At 36.6% G+C, this 18,056-nt stretch overlaps 1 protein-coding gene across 1 annotated transcript; it reads right to left on the bottom strand.

Moving 5' to 3' along the window:
• Positions 1 to 6,281: 6,281 nt before the first annotated feature.
• Positions 6,282 to 17,217, bottom strand: LOC139116247 (prefoldin subunit 2-like). Its single transcript, XM_070678837.1, has 3 exons — positions 17,023 to 17,217; positions 8,508 to 8,631; positions 6,282 to 7,890 (listed from the first exon to the last, which is right to left on the bottom strand). Exons 1-3 carry the CDS (start codon positions 17,169 to 17,171, stop codon positions 7,717 to 7,719), a joined length of 447 nt encoding a protein of 148 aa, XP_070534938.1. The 5' UTR covers positions 17,172 to 17,217; the 3' UTR covers positions 6,282 to 7,716.
• Between the last annotated feature and the right edge of the window lie 839 nt (positions 17,218 to 18,056).

Here is an 18,056-nt window from a genome sequence, read left to right as displayed (position 1 = left end):
TTTAATAGCGGGGGGATCTGCATGGAGGAATATTGGGTACATAGAAGACTAATTTTACCTTCTTGGAATAATTTGTTTCAGAAAAATATACTTTAAATCGTTTTTCTTTTGTCTGATAGAAGTGAAGCATTTAAGAGCCACACAAAAAGGGTCAGATAAACACTGACAATGTCTGTATACAAGTCTGAGTGAGTGTGTTATGTATTTCTGGATATGACATTAATAGTAATTCACAAACATATTCATCACTGTATTATACATACGCCATAGTGTTGCAACAATTATTCATAAATTTAGAAATTTAACCGCTTGATTTGAAGCACATATTGTGACTGAAAGAAAATCCTTGAAAATATGATTTGTCTGTTAATTGCAAATAACAAAATTTGAGTCATATTGTGTATACATATGTATACTACAATGGGAATGCCAAAATTAAAGTTTGTGCAGAAAGTGGTCTGTTAGAAATTTTTTTCTGGTTTTAAGGCTAGTGACTTCACAAAAATATTGCTGTTCTTTATAATATTAGGTAACAGTCAGAGTATGCACCAACAAAAATGGAAGTTACCTTTTCATATTTTAAGATACACATCTTGTAGATTATACCTTTGCAATTAATGAAGCTCACACTTCATGTCATTTCCTTTTGGAGTAGATTTCGAAAAGTTCTTCTACAAATTACTTTCAGATGTAGGAAGAAACAACAGCGACCTAGCGGCCGATATAGCTCCGCTGTGTTTATGTAGAGAATAACTATTTTTGACACATGTTGATGAAGAAGGTGGAAATCTTTGATAGCTCAATGCAGTGGCCAGAAAAAACTGGCTAAAATAGCTGCAAAAATACACAATTGAAGAGTTTATCATACTTTGAATATATCACATCGGATCATCCCTAAGAACATGTCAACCAAAGCTATCTGATGAGTAGTTTTTTGAGAATATATTTTTCTGACCAAAAATGGCAACGCCGTTTTGCCCCCCCCCCCCCCAAAAAAAAAAAAAATTTGCAGATTTCGTCATAATTTCAAAAGATCAAATTAAGTTCATCTATAGAAACCTGTATACCAAATTTCAAAGCTGTTAGACCAGTACTTTTTGAGAAACATATGTTTTGACCAAAAATGGCTAAAATTGCCCAAAAAATTCAACATTGCAGATTTCATCATATTTCAATGAATATCATTTAGTTCATCTATAGAAACCTGTATACCAAATTTCAAAGCTATCAGCTGAGTACTTTTTGAGTAACACATTTTTTGACCAAAAATGGCTAAAATTGCCCAAAAAATTCAACATTGCAGATTTCATCATAATTTCAATAAATATCATTTAGTTCATCAGTAGGAACCTGTATACCAAATTTCAAAGCTTTCAGACCACTACTTTTTGAGAAACACATTTTTCGACCAAAATGGAAAAAATTGCCCCAAAATACAAATTAGCAGATTTCATCAGAAATTCAATATATTACTTAGTTCATCTATAGAACCTGTATACCGAATTTCAAACAATCAGACCAGAACTTTTTGAGAAATACATTTTTTGACCAAAAATGACAAAAATTGCCGATTTCTTCATAATTTCAATAAATATCATTAAGGTGATCTGTAGGAACGTGTATACAAAATTGCAAAGCTATCAGATGAGTAGTTTTGGAAATACACATGTTTTGACCAAAAATGGCAAAAATTGCCCCAAAAATACAAAATTACAGATTTCATCAGAAATTAAATATATATTACTTAGTTCATCTATAGAAACCTGTATACAGAATTTCAAAACTATCAGACCTGTACTTTTTGAAAAATACATTTTTTGACCAAAAATGGCAAAAATTGCCTTAAAAATGCAAATTTGCATATTTCTGCACAATTTGAACAAATCTGAAATAGATCATCCCTAGGGACCTATGTACCAAATATCAAAGCTATCTGACTGGTAGTTTTGAAGAAGAAGATTTTTAAAGATTTTTTTACCAAAAATGACAAAAATTGCCTTAAAAATACAAATATGCAAATTTCACCACGATTTGAACAAATCTAACTGAAGTCACCCTATGTAAACTGCATATCAAATTTCAAAGCAATCGGACAAGCGGTTTCAGAGAAGATTTTTTTACCAAAAACACAAAAACTGCCCCAAAATACAAATGTACAAATTCACCACGATTTCAAGTGAAGAAACTGAAGTGAGGTCACCCAAGTGAAGTGCATATAAAATTTCAAAGCAATTGGACTTGCAGTTTCAGAGGAGAAGGCAACTGTTGACGGACGACGACGGACGACGACGACGGACGACGACGACGAAGGAAAATCAACCTATTTGATAAGCTCCGCGTCACTGACATCGGAGCTAATAAAGATACAGAATGGCATTCAAAAGTACTTGGAAAAATCTGCCAATTAAGTCAGCGGGTTTTTTTTTCAAAAATTCCCTTGTGAAAAATAAAATGATTTTGCCAACTTTCTTGAACTTAGAATGTTGATGTCACTTTTTAAAACATTTTTTGAAATGGCCTCAAATATAGGCTTTTGTGAAAGTTTCAAGAATGATGTTTAACATTACATACATTTTCCGGCCTGCATTTCCACCTGCAAGTCAATGAAATTACCTCAAGCAAAATTATGATTTGCAGTTGTTTTGATACAAGAATAGACTATTCTTGGTGATTTTTTATGACTGTGTCAATTTGGATGTAAAGAGAAGTTAAATTGATGATACCAAGGTACCAAACTTTGTTTGCTGTCTGCCTGTGCAAGGTTTTAATGCAAAACATAAAGATTAAGCACCGTATAGATATAAATCTAATTTTTTGGCTACACTCAGTGTGACAGTTTTCAGACAAGGTAGTGAATTTCGCTCAAAGCTGTTTCATAAATGATGAGCAGCATGAAATCTTATAACCATACCCTTCAAAACTTTATTGTATTTATTCTCAAACTGTTAACATGACGGAAGTGATATTTAGGGGGTAAAAATTGCCAAATTGTTGACCCCATGTTGAGTGCGTAGTAATCGGACTGCTATCGCAGTAATCGGACGTCGTATTTTGAATGTGATTTATATAGGGGCTAAATATTGATAGTTTGAAACTTCAAATCCCCAATTTTCAATTTCGATGTGTTTAGAAAACTTTTTATAAAAATTTTGTGATAAATTGGTTATGTTTAATCCATGGACGACGCAACTATATTTCGACGCGTATAGCGCTTAGATATCGGACATGGGATGTCTCTGTGTGTTGCATTCAACACCTTGTATCGTACGGTGTTGTTAACTTCGCCAAGTTTGTTGCCCGAAATAGCTTCTACCGAAAAAAGTAACTATTCAAAACGGGACAGCAGCGTAACATGACTTGTAAAACGCTATCAATATGGAGCGAAGTGAGTACAACGAACAGCACGTCATTAAATGTCCATAAACTGAGGTCGTCCAAAAACTGTCACACTGAGTGTATTACAAATAAAAAATTGGTGTTCCATACGCAATCAAGAAATTCACAGGAAAATGAGAATGCATACTGTGTTTTACTTCCGTCTTTCCTGAAACTTGACTTAAACCATGTACAAACATTTCTATTGCTGGCACTTGCATTTGTTTTGTGGAGTACAAAGGAGTCTCAATCTTTTGTTTCCTCATGAATTCTAATCATCATACAAAACTTTGCTATTTGGTGATGATGTTTACATGATGTTCTTCCATTGAACAGTTCACAATGTACTAAACTCAGTGTTTCACTGAATTTTAGTAGAATCTGCAACCTGTTGTATGGCTATTTTTTTGTCTAATGCAGGTAGTCCAAGGTTGAAAAAATGTACAAACCTTGTTACAGTTGAACAAAGTTCTGTAAGTAGTATTTATTGTTTGATCCTGTAAGAGAGTTCAGAGAAAGGAGGGCCATTCCAGTGGCTGAGTGATTATGAACATTAAACTTAAGTTTCATAATTGCTCTACTGTACACATCTATCACAAATTTTTTGCGGTCAGTTTGTTAGTTTTTGTTTCCTGTCATTTTTCATGTATTTTTCTTTTGACTGTATTTGTTTGTCAGTTTGTGTACTTAGTCTTTGTGTTATCATGTTTATTATTCACTACATTAAGCTTGTTTACTGGTATAATGAAGTAATATTCAAAAACTAGTGATCATTAATACGGTTGCACAACTTGATTTTATTCAATTCTGTGATAATAGACGACCGTCAAATTCAGTCCTGAACTGGGGCTAAATTTTCATAATCTACAAGAACTTAAGGAGGCTGTAAGTACAGCTTAATGTAGCTGATCAGCTGTTTGGAAATGATTCAATAATGGTGAGGACGTTCAGTCAACCAATTGATTGGGTTAAAACTTCTGTGACACTGGTGAATGATAAGCTAAAACCGAAAACCTAAGCATTTGATTGGCTATAGCATGAGACAAAACGCTGTCTGCCTAGATTCTGCACATAAAACCCTTGTGGATTTTGAAATTCTGAAAGTTCATTTAGCTCTCATCGCCTGACTATCAGTGCAAGATCCGAGGTATAATAATATGCAAATATGCAGATTACCTTAATGAGCATTGTTTCGGTATTAAAATTCCATGCTAATGACTCTTAATCAATGTGGAATATTCATGTACCTCGGGATCTTGCATTGTATATTGTCTCAAGTCAGTTTGATCTATTTGCACTTGAAAAGCTTGATGAAATCACTGATGAAGATCTTGTCAAGGTATAGTGATATAGAGCAACACCACTGTCAGTGAGTGGTGGTGTGTTTGCAGGGTGCATGGGCTATTCTTGCTAATCTCTAGAACTTCCATATCCCCTTCCTACATTTTGAAATAGTGATTGTCATGTTTATCATATTTTAATCATATTATGATGAAATCATAGGAAATGTGTGTTTTGGTATTTGATAGAAGATATTTGCATATTAAGCAGAAGGAATACTCTAAATGATTACTGAGGATTTTCCTGTCAAAGATGCTAATTTTCCACCAAGGTCTAAATATTGTCATTTTCTTGAAACATTCACAGAAGACTTCATGTGAGAAGTTATTTTCTGGGAAAAGTCTATTACAGAATACAGATCTTAGAATACTTGTGTCTTTGTATGCACCCTACATATCTAATTGATGGTTGAAATTTATCATGCAGGAATGTGAACTGCACAAAATCAAAGGCTAAGCCTTTTTTCCTCATTATATTTCTCAAAAACACAGGAAAATTACTTTTTCCTCATTTTTCAACTACTCACTGAGCCATACAACATCTGCAATGTGTAAAGGAAAATCACAATATTTTGACTTCTTCAGTCACCCACCTTAAGGTGAAATGTCATCGTGAAATTCGTGGTCTCTGATTCTTGGCACCATTGTTCATGTTAACATTCAAGAGTCTCAGTAAGTTCAGAATTTGCCATTAGTATAGTCTTTAAAATCAATTATCTGCTGACATCATTGAGTGATTGGTCTTTGCAGGGTAACTTGCTGAACCCCTAATTGGCTAGTGTAGGGTAGTACCGGGGGTACATTTTCTTTCGTTTGCCACTTGGGTTTCAAAATTTACCAAAAGGGTTTACTTATGCTCAAATGTCACTACCATTTGTGTATCTTTTCATGCATTGTTCACCCTTCTCTTGACCCATTAAGTACAGTAACTGTAATTTTTCCCACCAAAATTTTAGTGCAACATTTTACCAATTTGTAAAAATTTTTCAGTAATATTTTTGATAATTTTGGACCAAACAGACATCACATTTCATTGGCTATAGTTTTCCATCAAAATTTTGGCAAAACTATGAATGAGGTATATTCTATCAAAGGCGACAAAAATTGACTTTGGCACTCAAAGGCTTAAAATGAACCTACAAATTTCAATTTGTCCAAGGGAAAACTGAAGATGCAGAAAACATTAAAATAATATCATGTATATTTTTGATTTTGCATTATGTGCACCTTTAAAAGAGGAAAGTTATACACACTGTGATTAAACATCCATTTTCATTTACACCACAACACAAATAATAAATAAACAAGCCAAACATTTGCAGCCATTCAGAAAGTAAAGAGTTTTGTCAAATTTTGAAATTTGTGTTCATGTTCGAGGTGGTCAAATGCAGATACGTATATATTGCACATAAAATATGAATGAAATTTTACAAACTTCTGTCCTGAAACAGAAACTCTTTGCGACATTAATAGAAATTGAAGGAACCTACAAAATTTTCCAGTAACCATACAATATATGACAAGAGTTGCATGTGGAAGACTAACAAACCAATACTGAATCAGGTATTGTTTAAACAACATTTTCTTTACTAATAAAAAGAAAATTCGAACAAAACTGAAAGGAATGCAGTTGTTATTGTCAGCTTCTGTAAACCATTACCGCAAATTTCACAAATTGTTAGTGTTTTCTGAATGTAGACCTCAATATGCATAACATGTACATGATGATATTAACAAAAGCTTTCAGAAGCAATTTACAAATCACTATTAGTTTGCTGTTGTATATCACTATAATCCTGCATTTTTAATCATGAAAACAAAAAGTAAATAAAGTTACATTTGATGCATGACTACTTAATATACCTAATATGGTAATGCAGATGGTATGTTCAGGGAGCTATCTGATGTTCTTATGTGACTATTTGATTAGCAAATCAGCGTCATAGTTTCACTGTGTAGTCCTGATCACACCATTTACATTGGCTCTTTGTGCTGAACAATACCCATATTCAATACTTAGACGTTATTACAAATATTGCAAGTTCTTGTATAGCATAAACATGAGGGTTATTTGTGATGCGGCAGGCACGAGATGAAGTTAAGTGTCTGACACAGCATAATAAATGTTGATACGACACAAGGAACAGGTGATATTGGGTAACGGACCAATTTATCATATGCCCATGACCGTAGTTTTAATAACAGCTGAAAAAAACTTTAATATGGAGGCTCTACATTTATTCAGGCTTTATGCATGTGAAGGCAAACTGTGCTCTACTCAAACCGAAAGGTATTTGCGAAAGTTGGTATAAAAAATGGCTAGAACTTCAATGGTAATTCCACAGGATGACATTACAAGATTCAACACACTATTACTGTATTTAGCTACCCACAATATGTTTGGTCTGCACAGGCCTTTAAATTTTTATGTCACCAACATCACATCATAGGTCAAGCATCGGTGATTTTGTTTACCTTGTTTGTGTGCAAGTGTAGTCTGGGAACACAAAAAATTGTGACATTTACTGTAAAAAAATCACAGCTGATATTTTATGATAAATGTCACCAGGATAGAGTGATATGGGGGCATATGATGTGATAAGTAAATTACATAGGAACATCATACAACATTCAAACAGCTAAATCACTTATCATTATCTCATCTGCACATTCTTGATATCATCAAAAGATGACATCCTTACAGTCACTTTTCAGAGGAGCATACTATGGATATATTTGACCGTTGACTTGTGTACTATAAAGTAAGATAACAAAACATACAAAAAAGATAATACACAAGGTTCTGGATACCAAGCTAAAGACAGGACATTAACATTAATTTTTAAGCTACATATCACTATGTTTTCTCTACATTTTTTACACTCAAGGATCACATGATAAAATGATGAAATTGGCTTTTCCTCAGTAATTCCTTTCTTGCATTTGATGAACTGAAATATTTACTTTGCTAAAAGTCTTATGAAGAAATTAGAGACATGAACTATGAATCCTTGCCAACTAAGACTCCCTGCGATACTGGTTTATCTTTCTTCTCTTGGTCTTCCTCAGCTGGCAGCTCACTTCTTATTTTTATATTGTATTTTTCTCTGTAATCATTTATTTCTTTTGCTTTTTTCACAAGTTGCTCATTTACAGTTTCTATCAGTTCACCAATCTGAAAGAAATCAGTTTTCAGTTGTCAGTATTCTGCCAAGATGGTGTAAGAGCAGGGATAGATAAATGCTCTGGGCTGAAAATATGGGGGTGATTGCAGGCAACAGAGGGGTCAATCTATGGTAAACCATATAGTGCATACTGTAAATGCACTAAAATACATATCCTTTGTGGATTGCAAAAATTACAGAAGCTGGTAATCTGTTTTCTGAAGAAAAATCTGATCAAGCAATTTTATTTTTAAAAAGATGAATGAGACAAAAATTAATTGCAAAGTTCTCCGACAGTTTGTAATTCATCAAATTCATAAAAACAAATGTCATTCATGCAAAAATAACTTTTGTTTTGTTCAGTCAACTCTGAGCTGTTTATTTTGTCAGTGCTTGGTGTGTTGCATTACACTGAAAACCCTGACTAGACTGTACAATACTACACTATACTATACAATACTATTCTGCACTATATTACACTGTACTAACGGTACACTACACTATACTATACTACACTATACTATACTATACTATACTATACATTTTATTATACTATGCTACACTATACTTCACAACAATACAACTTTTCATGATTATGTATTGATTATACATTTTGATGTATACATACCTTTTGCCTGTTTAATTCAAGAGCTGGTAAAATTTCTTTGACTGTTCTTTCTACAAGAACACCACCAATCAGACGAAAACATCTTCTGTCACCATCCACTTCCTTTAGTGTCTCCACCACAGCCCTGAATTAAACAAGTAGAAAGTCTGGTCAGTGTTTGTTCCATTCACACAGAATTCAGATGTTTCAAAACTAAAGAAACTTATTTCACAATAAAGGGCTTCAAATAACATGGTCCGTAAACTGTTTAGATCATTACCAAGTATCGTTTAAGTTCAAGTTCACCATGAAACTAACTACTTGGGATTAACTCACTGTATCTACCTATGAAACCTTGTGATGATTACAATCACAAATGTGGTTGTGATCAATTTCAAAAGCAATATCAAAATGTGTTTGTTATGTATAACTGAGTTGACCACCTGTTGCAAAATGTGTCACAAAAACATAATATCAACAAGTCATTGACAATGACATAGTCCCCACTTGTAATAGGAGTATTAGTCTTGATGGGGCAGGGAAATGAGGTCATAAGAAGTATCACTGGAGTGTATATGTTCAGATCTATGGACACATAGGTCTATGTCATTGTTCCCAATTTGAAACAAGAGGCATGTCTAAGTTATGGTTCTAAATCGGGAAAAAAGATCAGACCTCTAGCTGTATTGGCCAGCCAAGAAATACATATGTGCATAATAAATGAGGTACAAGATGTGACATCTTAAGGTCTATTATCCTATCAAATTGAAGCGTAAAGAACTTGTGGTTGCTGAGTTATGCATATATATGCATATTCAAGGTCAAAGGTCATCAAGGTCACATGACATTTTGAAAAAAAAACCATTGTATTGCTAATTAATCCATATATGCCAAAATTCAGACCTCTAGCTCTATTGGCTTGCCCACAATTATATATGGGAATAATTAACAAGGTAAAGCATATGTTGTCATAAGGTCTCCCATCCTACAAATATAAAGGACATAGCACTTGTGGTTACTTATTTATTGACATAATCGTGTATTTTAGGTAAAAGGTTATCGAGGTCACATGACATTTTGTCAAAAAATTTCTATCCTATAGTCTATCCCTATATACTAAAAATCATACATTTACCTCTATTGGCTTGTTCAAAATTAGATATGCACATAATTCACGAGGTACAATATATGGCATCATAAGGTGTCCCATCATACACAATATGAAGGGTGTAGCACTTGTGGTTCCTGAGTTATGGACAAATATGTATATTTGAGGTCAAAGGTCACCGAGGTCACGTAACATTTTGTCAAACAAATTGTATTGCTAAGTTATCCCTATATACCAAAAATCAGACCTCTAGCTCTATTGGCTCGCTCAAAATTAGATATGCGCATAATTAATTAGGAACAACATATGCCGTCATAAGGTGTCCAATCATACCAAATATGAAGGGTGTACCACTTGTGGTTACTGAGTTATGGAAAAATATGTATATTTGAGGTCAAAGGTCACCAAGGTCACATGACATTTTGTCAAAAAAATTTTATTGCTAAGTTATCCCTATATACCAAAATCAGACCTCTAGCTCTATTGGCTCGCTCAAAATTAGATATGTGCATAATTAATTGGGAACAATATGTGCCGTCATAAGGTGTCCCATCATACCAAATATGAAGGGTGTGGCACTTGTGGTTACTGAGTTATGGACAAATATGTATATTTGAGGTCAAAGTCACCGAGGTCACATGACATTTTGTCAAAAAATTTGTATTGCTAAGTTATCCCTATATACCAAAAATCAGACCTCTAGCTCTATTGGCTCGCTCAAAATTAGATATGTGCATAATTAATTGAGAACAATATGTGCCGTCATAAGGTGTCCCATCATACCAAATATGAAGGGTGTACACCGTGTAGCACTTGTGGTTACTGAGTTATGGACAAATATGTATATTTGAGATCAAAGGTCACCGAGGTCACATGACATTTTGTCAAAAAAATTGTATTGCTAAGTTATCCCTATATACCAAAAATCAGACCTCTAGCTCTATTGGCTCGCTCAAAATTAGATATGCACATAATTAATGAGGAACAATATGTGGCGTCATAAGGTGTCCCATCATACCAAATATGAAGAGTGTAGTACTTGTGGTTACTGAGTTATGGACAAATATGTATATTTGAGGTCAAAGGTCACCAAGGTCACGTGACATTTTGTCAAAAAAATTGTATTGCTAAGTTATCCATATATACCAAAAATCAGACCTCTAGCTCTATTGGCTCGCTCAAAATTAGATATGCACATAATTAATGAGGTACAATATGTGGCATCATAGGGTGTCCCATCATACCATATATGAAAGGTTTACCACTTGTGGTTACTGAGTTATGGACAAATATGTATATTTGAGGTCAAAGGTCACCAAGGTCACATGACATTTTGTCAAAGTGTCTGAGATATCTGCGTGAACAGATGGACTCACATGGATGGACTCATGGACTGACATGACCCAATCTATGAGCCCCCTGGACTTTATCTGTGGGGACTAAAAACTGTGTTGACCACTGCATCCTTTTTGCAATATGAATACGATGAGAAACTAAATTTTTATTTTTCTTGGCCTTATACATGGGAGTCTATGGACTGCCTTATACATGGGAGTCTATGGACTGCCTTATACATGGGAGTCTATGGACTTCCTTATACATGGGAGTCTATGGACTGCCTTATACATGGGAGTCTATGGACTGCATTATACATGGGAGTCTATGGACTTCCTCGGGTTCATACACTTCAAGTAAATCAAAATTCCAGGACTTTCCAGGAGTTTTTTTGCCATTTTCCAGGAGTATTTGTGGTTGAAAAATGCCATTTTCCAGGAGTGTTTGCACAATAAAGCTTGCAATTTTAATAAGAAGCATACACTAATTGTTTCTAATGTTTTCATTGTCCACAAAACTTCAGCCCATAAGACATCATTTTGCTGACAAATGCAGTCAATGACGAGTTGACAGGTTTTGACGGTGACGACATCTTGAATAACATCGCTGACGATTGAGACAGTTCACAGTAAGTGAGGCTACCCACAATTCTCCATGATCTGTACACATGGAGATCACTCACTGAACTGAAGCAAATTTCTTCTGTACACAGAACAACTCGGTCCATATTTCAAAATTCTGGCAACATAGTTCTGATCATCATAATTTTCTGATTTCTCACTGTGAATAATGAGATAATCAACCACTTTTCCTCGGAGGAGATAGCAATTTTGTAATTTTGTCGACATAGATTTTTGACAGCCATACACAATATTTTCCAGGAAACTGAGGGAATAAGTTGCATCTGTGTTGGCAAAAGAAAGAGCATTGATTTTTTTTAATGTTCGTAACAAAGGAAATTTGCATGTCTGACAGGTGGTATGACGAGACCATCTTAGTTGCTGATAACTTTATCTTGACAAGTGTGCAATTTTTAGCACCTCCAAACATCGACTTCTCATTCAATTTACTCTTGAATTTTAAACATAATCAATAATTTTGGAACATTAAAAAAGCCTTTAGCAAAAAATGTCTGAGTGAACAAATCAAGGGATTGTGGGTAGCCTCACTTACTGTGCAGTTGCGAGTTGCGAGTGTGGTGTCAGGAAAGATAAACTCAGGGAAGGCTTAGAATTAGTCGATGACTTTACATTGATGAAGATCGGGCAAAGAAATCATTAACTTTTTATTTACTTGCTCCTGTTTTTTTCCTACCAGAGCTCGATGTTTTGCTCCTGTAGCTATAGCATGGCTTTTCATAGCCCCGAGTTACCGAGTATGATGCTATGTGTTCCCTGCATTATAAAGCCTCCCACTACAGCCCTGCTGAGGTCCATAGACATGCGGTCCCAATTTGGACCGCACACGAAAAACTACTTTTCTAACTACTTTCGGCCGAAATCAACTCAATTCCAATCTATGCCTACCCGAATCACTCAACCGCTCACAGACTGCAAAACAGAACTGTTCGCATGACGTCCAAAACCATAAGTTTGCTGGTGATGCACGGTGAAGGGCACAAAGGGCGGCAATATCTCGCATGAATGTGCCGAATGGCAAGCCACGGGAACACGAAGCATCATATGCAGTGCTAGGCTTTCCGATACATCGAAAGTCTTTTCACAAAGTTTGCATCTTGCTGCGAATTTATCTTGCGCCCGCTCAAGCCATCCTACGTACTCGGGCTGTTTCAACCAATGATCGCTGAATAAACACTTTGCAGGAGGCATTGCTGTGACTGGTGACCCGAACAAGCTTTAAATTTCAACACGGTCCCTCCACAACCTACTCATGCATACTTCGATGTCACTGTACGTGCGTGCAAATGGGATAACGCAATACACAACATGGTCTCGCCCACGCTAGTACAAGGATACCCCTTTACGACATTATAAGAAACACTACTACGCTTTCCAAATTTTGTCTCGGGAGGGCTCCCCACCTGTCGCAAAACATCTTTTCGCATTTTTGCAATTTTGACGTTCGACAATTATACTGTTTGACGTTCGCCCTTACGATCAGGCCGTTCTTGACTATGTGCGATCGTAACTAGCAATTTTCCAGGAGTTTTCAGGAGTAAATTTTGATTTTCCAGAAGTTTCAAAAAGTTTTCAGGAGGGGTTTTAAATTCCAGGACTTTCCAGGACTTTCCAGGAGCGTACGAACCCTGCTTCCTTATACATGGGAGTCTATGGACTGCCTTATACATGGGAGTCTATGGACTGCCTTATACATGGGAGTCTATGGACTGCCTTATACATGGGAGTCTATGGACACTGCCTTATACATGGGAGTCTATGGAGGTGAAAACTAAAAAGTCCTCTAACACGGCCAAATTTGATTGCATTGTGAAACAAATCGACGTGCATCTGTATGAGGTAGGGTACTATCCTTGTACCAAGTTTGAACGAAATCGCTCCAGGCGTCTCTGAGATATCTGCGTGAACGGACGACGCACTCACGCCACAGACGCACGGACGGACGCACGGACATGACCAAACCTATAAGTCCCCCCGGACGGTGTCCGTGGGGACTAATAAATTACTACATCTACAATCACCACCGAATCTGACAAATGCTGTGTCTCATCCATCTCTTTTTGAAGCCATCTAACATTTGACATTGTGATGGTTGGGAGAGGATATTTACAACCACATCTTCTGAGTCTCCCTGGTCCCCCTTGATCCTAACTTTTTCTTCCTCTTCTGTTTACAAATGGTATTTCAATTGTTTTTTGACTGGTACATCAAAGTGTATATAAAAACAGGAATTCAGTGTGATTTCTTGGAATATTAGCAGACATTTTCACTCCTGTACCTGAGAATAATGGTGGCCTTTGCAAACCCTGGTTAACTGGTTGGAAAAGACCTTCCTACATAGGCAAGCATCACAATGACAAAACAAAATGCACTTTCCTTCCAAGTAAAGTTACCCAAATTCCTTGCAATGTTACAAATACAAATAAAACCTCTAACATGGAAAAGTAATGAAGAAGGATGCATGAAAAGCCTGGGGGGGGGGGGGGGGGGGTCAGCCTCTCTATAGCACCCAAAATATGCCTGTGATAATTAAAGGTTTCCACTCTGTTCTCGAAGATAGCTGTGGTTTTAAGATCACCGTCCCTCCACATGGGTGGAGGGACGGTGGTAAGATGGAGATTTTTTCAAATTAGAAAAGTTGATTTAAGTGTGCTATCAAAACTACAACTTTCTTCTAAGTCAAGATCAACAAAGCTATACCTAACTCCACTTCACAGGTCACATTTGATTCACTAGTTTCTGAGTATACAGAGTAATGAAATACACAAATTAGGTCTATTGAAAGACACATGGAAAACAGACATACACACATATAATGACAGTATGGTGATATTGGGCCCTTGCGTTCCTTCAGAGCACATTTGCTTTGGTGAAAAAGAATGTACCGGCACCTTTTATTAACCATTTCTCACAATGACTTGCCCTTAGAGGTGATAGCTTCTTTCAAACTTTACTTTCTTCCCTATCCCCTGTGTGGCTATCTGGGCTACAATTGTACAGTGTCCAATGTGGTATGTGCAGAATAAAAAGGAAGGTATGGCACAACTTTGCCCTGTGGATCACCATTATATTACCATGCCCTGCCTGTCGCATTTTGATTGGACGAGCTGAACCACGTGACTGACCACAAATACACAGTAATGGTTTGTTTACATGCCCGTGAATATGAATAATAAGATTAATAACTCAAAGTATCGTAACTTTACAGCTCAAACGTAAATCATAATCAATCACAAAATAAAATGGAGCACTTGTAGGTCAAGTTGAGATACTTTTTTCTGAAAACATCTCCAGATTTGCCAATTTTTTACAGCGCGCGTGACAGTGCGTTGCGTATTGCTGAGTTTCTGGGGCCCAGTTGTCGTTCGCTCCTGAAATTTTCGGAAATTTTGACGGTTTTCTTGGGTTCGCTGATAATATAATGGAAATAACAGACTCCGCTCTGACCATTAACGTTTATTTGTGGGCAAGGGCGAGAGGAAAGCCAAATTAACGGGCTCGGCAAGCCTCGCCCGTTAAGTTTTGGCTTTCCTCTCGCCCTTGCCCACAAATAAACATTAATGGTCAGCGCGTCGCTCGTTATTTCTCTATTCACATGCAGTATGATGTTTACGGTTGAGTAGTGTCTGCCCTGAAAACTATATGCCACTTATAGCAGCGGGCAGCAAATAAAAGAGAGCAAGATAGCAGCAACGCTCATTGCGTCATGCAACATGCCGAGCAACACACAGAGAGAACTTCAGAAAATCTAGCTTTTTGACTTTGTTTTGATAAAAAGTCACAAAGACAAACGTTGTCATCATCGTAAATAAATCAACACTTGATAATAGCACTTACTTTTAAAGTCTGACATGCTTTACACCTACTTTTTGTCAATTTTTTTGTTCGCTTTTGCATTGAAAATCTCTCAATTAAATGTTTGTGTAAACCACAGCGTGAATCTCAAGGTGTGTCTAAAATCTACTGGTAACCAAGATGGTGATGTAAACATATCCAATCAGTGCTGGGCTCCTTTCTGCTTACACTCAGCAATTGACTACAGGAGTAGGTCCGTGCTATGACCAAATGAGGAAGTATTACAGAAAATATTTGCATGAAATTAATATTAAGAGTATTGGTTTATGCTGCCTAAAATTAGTATGTTATTTCATGTCAATCCAATGCCATGGTTATATTTGTGATAATTTGTAAGAATCAAAATGGAGCTGAGTGCTAATCAACATTATTTGTTGGATTGCTAGAGTGCCGTAGAGAACGGAAAAGTTATTGCGTTTTTATTTTTTCGTGTTTAAATATTCTTCACTGGATCATTATTGATACCTTACTTTCAAGTGTTACTTTTAGATTAGACGATACAGACTTTCCATCTGAAGAACTAACCTAGTAAGCAGAGTGCAATTTAGGTGATATAAAAAATGCTTTCTCAAGATTGAGTGCTTTCTTGTGTTGCTCAATTCTTGATAGTCAATACCGAACGTTTGGTAATCAGTATCTTAAACGTACGATACACCAAAGGTGCTTAATGGTTGGAGTAAATTTGTGAAGACAGTGATAAAACAAGTGTAACACGGAAACCGGGCGATGTTTGATTAGGCGGAGTAAATACTAATCTTAAATTCAGTCATCTTGCACCGTGACTTTAATGTACGAAGTACTGTAGGATCACAATTTTGGCTCAAAACCCTCTCTTATAGCTGTTGCATATACATTACTACATAAACACAGTGGAGTGTGTGTAAACAGGTATGTTGTCAAAATATGACTAAAATCAAGACCAGCAGGTGTCAAAAGAAAAAGCTATTTAGCCATATGCACAAAGATACGTCGATTTTGTTGGTTTTACAGCCCCACGGGACAAAATTATGTCATACCTTGCCCCTTCCTATGTTACTGTACTCATGGAGGTAGTAGTCCTACTACCTCCATGCTGTACTGAACATTCCAAGAGCCTGTGATTTGATGTGGGTAAGGGCAACTTGTTGGCAGATGTTAAGAGAATTTTTTCCCAACTGCATCCGTGTCTCCTTGCTTGAAAACGAAACACTATCAAGGAGATACGAGGGGCTACTTCTCCTACTTTTATGCATGGACTTGGTACGTCCATGCCTCATGCATAGTGCTTTAGAGGGGCGCCGTGTGTGGACATCACAGGGCGATGGAGTAAATTCGATTTCAACAAGGTTTCTCAGGTCAGTGTCATCAGGTGGCATCAGTTACTCCTTTTCACAGCCCCTACGACATGATGTTGGTACATTCGGGGAAAATATCTATGTGAACTCATGGAGCTCTCCTTTTCCAGCATCCCCCGTCTGCACCACGGTAACAAAATAAAGGAGAAACCGTGTCAGCACTTGTCCATGGTAACTGGCTGTCAAACGACGCATGGTCCAACCACGGTGCCAGGGACTGTGGCAACATGTACCGCATAAACCTAAGAATTGTTCAAATGTCTTACTTGTGTTCGTTCTGTTCTGTTTCTAGCTCGGCAATCTTCGTTGCCATCTGCCTCTGCTCCTGGCGAAGCATGTTGAACCCTCCGATAATCTGTTCTTGTGTGAGGGGTTTATTGGACTTTCCGCTTTTCTCGCTCACTTCAGCCGCCATGTTGAATCAGGTAGTCTGCTTAACTCGCCATTGATAATTAAATTTTTCCCCCTAAGCTAGTGAATAAATGACGTTGGTGTGAGACGCGCGCCCTCTGCATGCCCGAAATATGATTTTTCCCTCAGGACCACCTTTCCATCCCAGGGAATATGAAATGTAGGGTCTCCTTATGCATGATGCTTTATGAGAAATGTGCGATGTGAAACAAATTCATGACAGACTGTTCAGTTGACCAAAGGAAAAAAGGAAGACCACTGCATGCGAGAGACAAAAACTAACAGATTTTGAGTTTAGCTTCCCTCAAAATATATTACTGGGAACCTCTAGCAGTATATACAGTATTAAAAGAAGACTATAATACTTGTTCTTAATTTACCAAAGTAAATATTGGAATCCAAAGTGGTTGCATCACCTCTTACAGTTCACACCTTTAGAAGTACAGTCACTCACAAATTTAATATGTGCATACACCATTGTTGTGGCAATGCAACATACCATAGGGCTCGTACATCACCATCACTCAAGTGCATTTTCTTATGTTAATTTGAACTATTCTATGCATAGTTTGGATAAATGTGGCATGTTCTGCTGGAAAGAACTCATATTCCTTTAAAATGTAACTAGATTCGTTAGTTCTGGTCATTCTTTTAACTATGTACCTACCTCACTTATGTATGGCCTTAGATTACATGTCCTGGTGCTACTGTTGTGAAATCTACACAATCGTTATTGTGATCTGCTCTAAGTATGGCATGCTACATGCATAGATGCTTTGTGTAATTCTATACACATGAAAAATTGGCAAATTTAGGAAAACAACTTCATTCTCTCAAGAACTTGTGCCGTGTTTGGCTTAAGTTTCCAGGTCACAGGTTTAGGATCTTT

The sequence above is a fragment of the Ptychodera flava genome, chromosome 17, assembly GCF_041260155.1.
Source record: "Ptychodera flava strain L36383 chromosome 17, AS_Pfla_20210202, whole genome shotgun sequence".
In the NCBI taxonomy this organism is placed as follows: Eukaryota; Metazoa; Hemichordata; class Enteropneusta; family Ptychoderidae; genus Ptychodera; species Ptychodera flava.
The sequence above is the reverse complement of the archived record's forward strand: the minus strand, read 5'-3'. Positions and strand labels throughout refer to the sequence as shown.

Excerpts from the sequence above, each read along its gene's own strand:
- LOC139116247 (XM_070678837.1), bottom strand. The coding sequence starts at position 17,171 with ATGGCGGCTGAAGTGAGCGAGAAAAGCGGAAAGTCCAATAAACCCCTC. Across the intron at positions 8,632-17,022 it reads ACAGAACAGAACGAACACAA|GGCTGTGGTGGAGACACTAA; the intron begins GTAAGACATTTG and ends TGTTTAATTCAG. Across the intron at positions 7,891-8,507 it reads TTGAATTAAACAGGCAAAAG|ATTGGTGAACTGATAGAAAC; the intron begins GTATGTATACAT and ends GATTTCTTTCAG.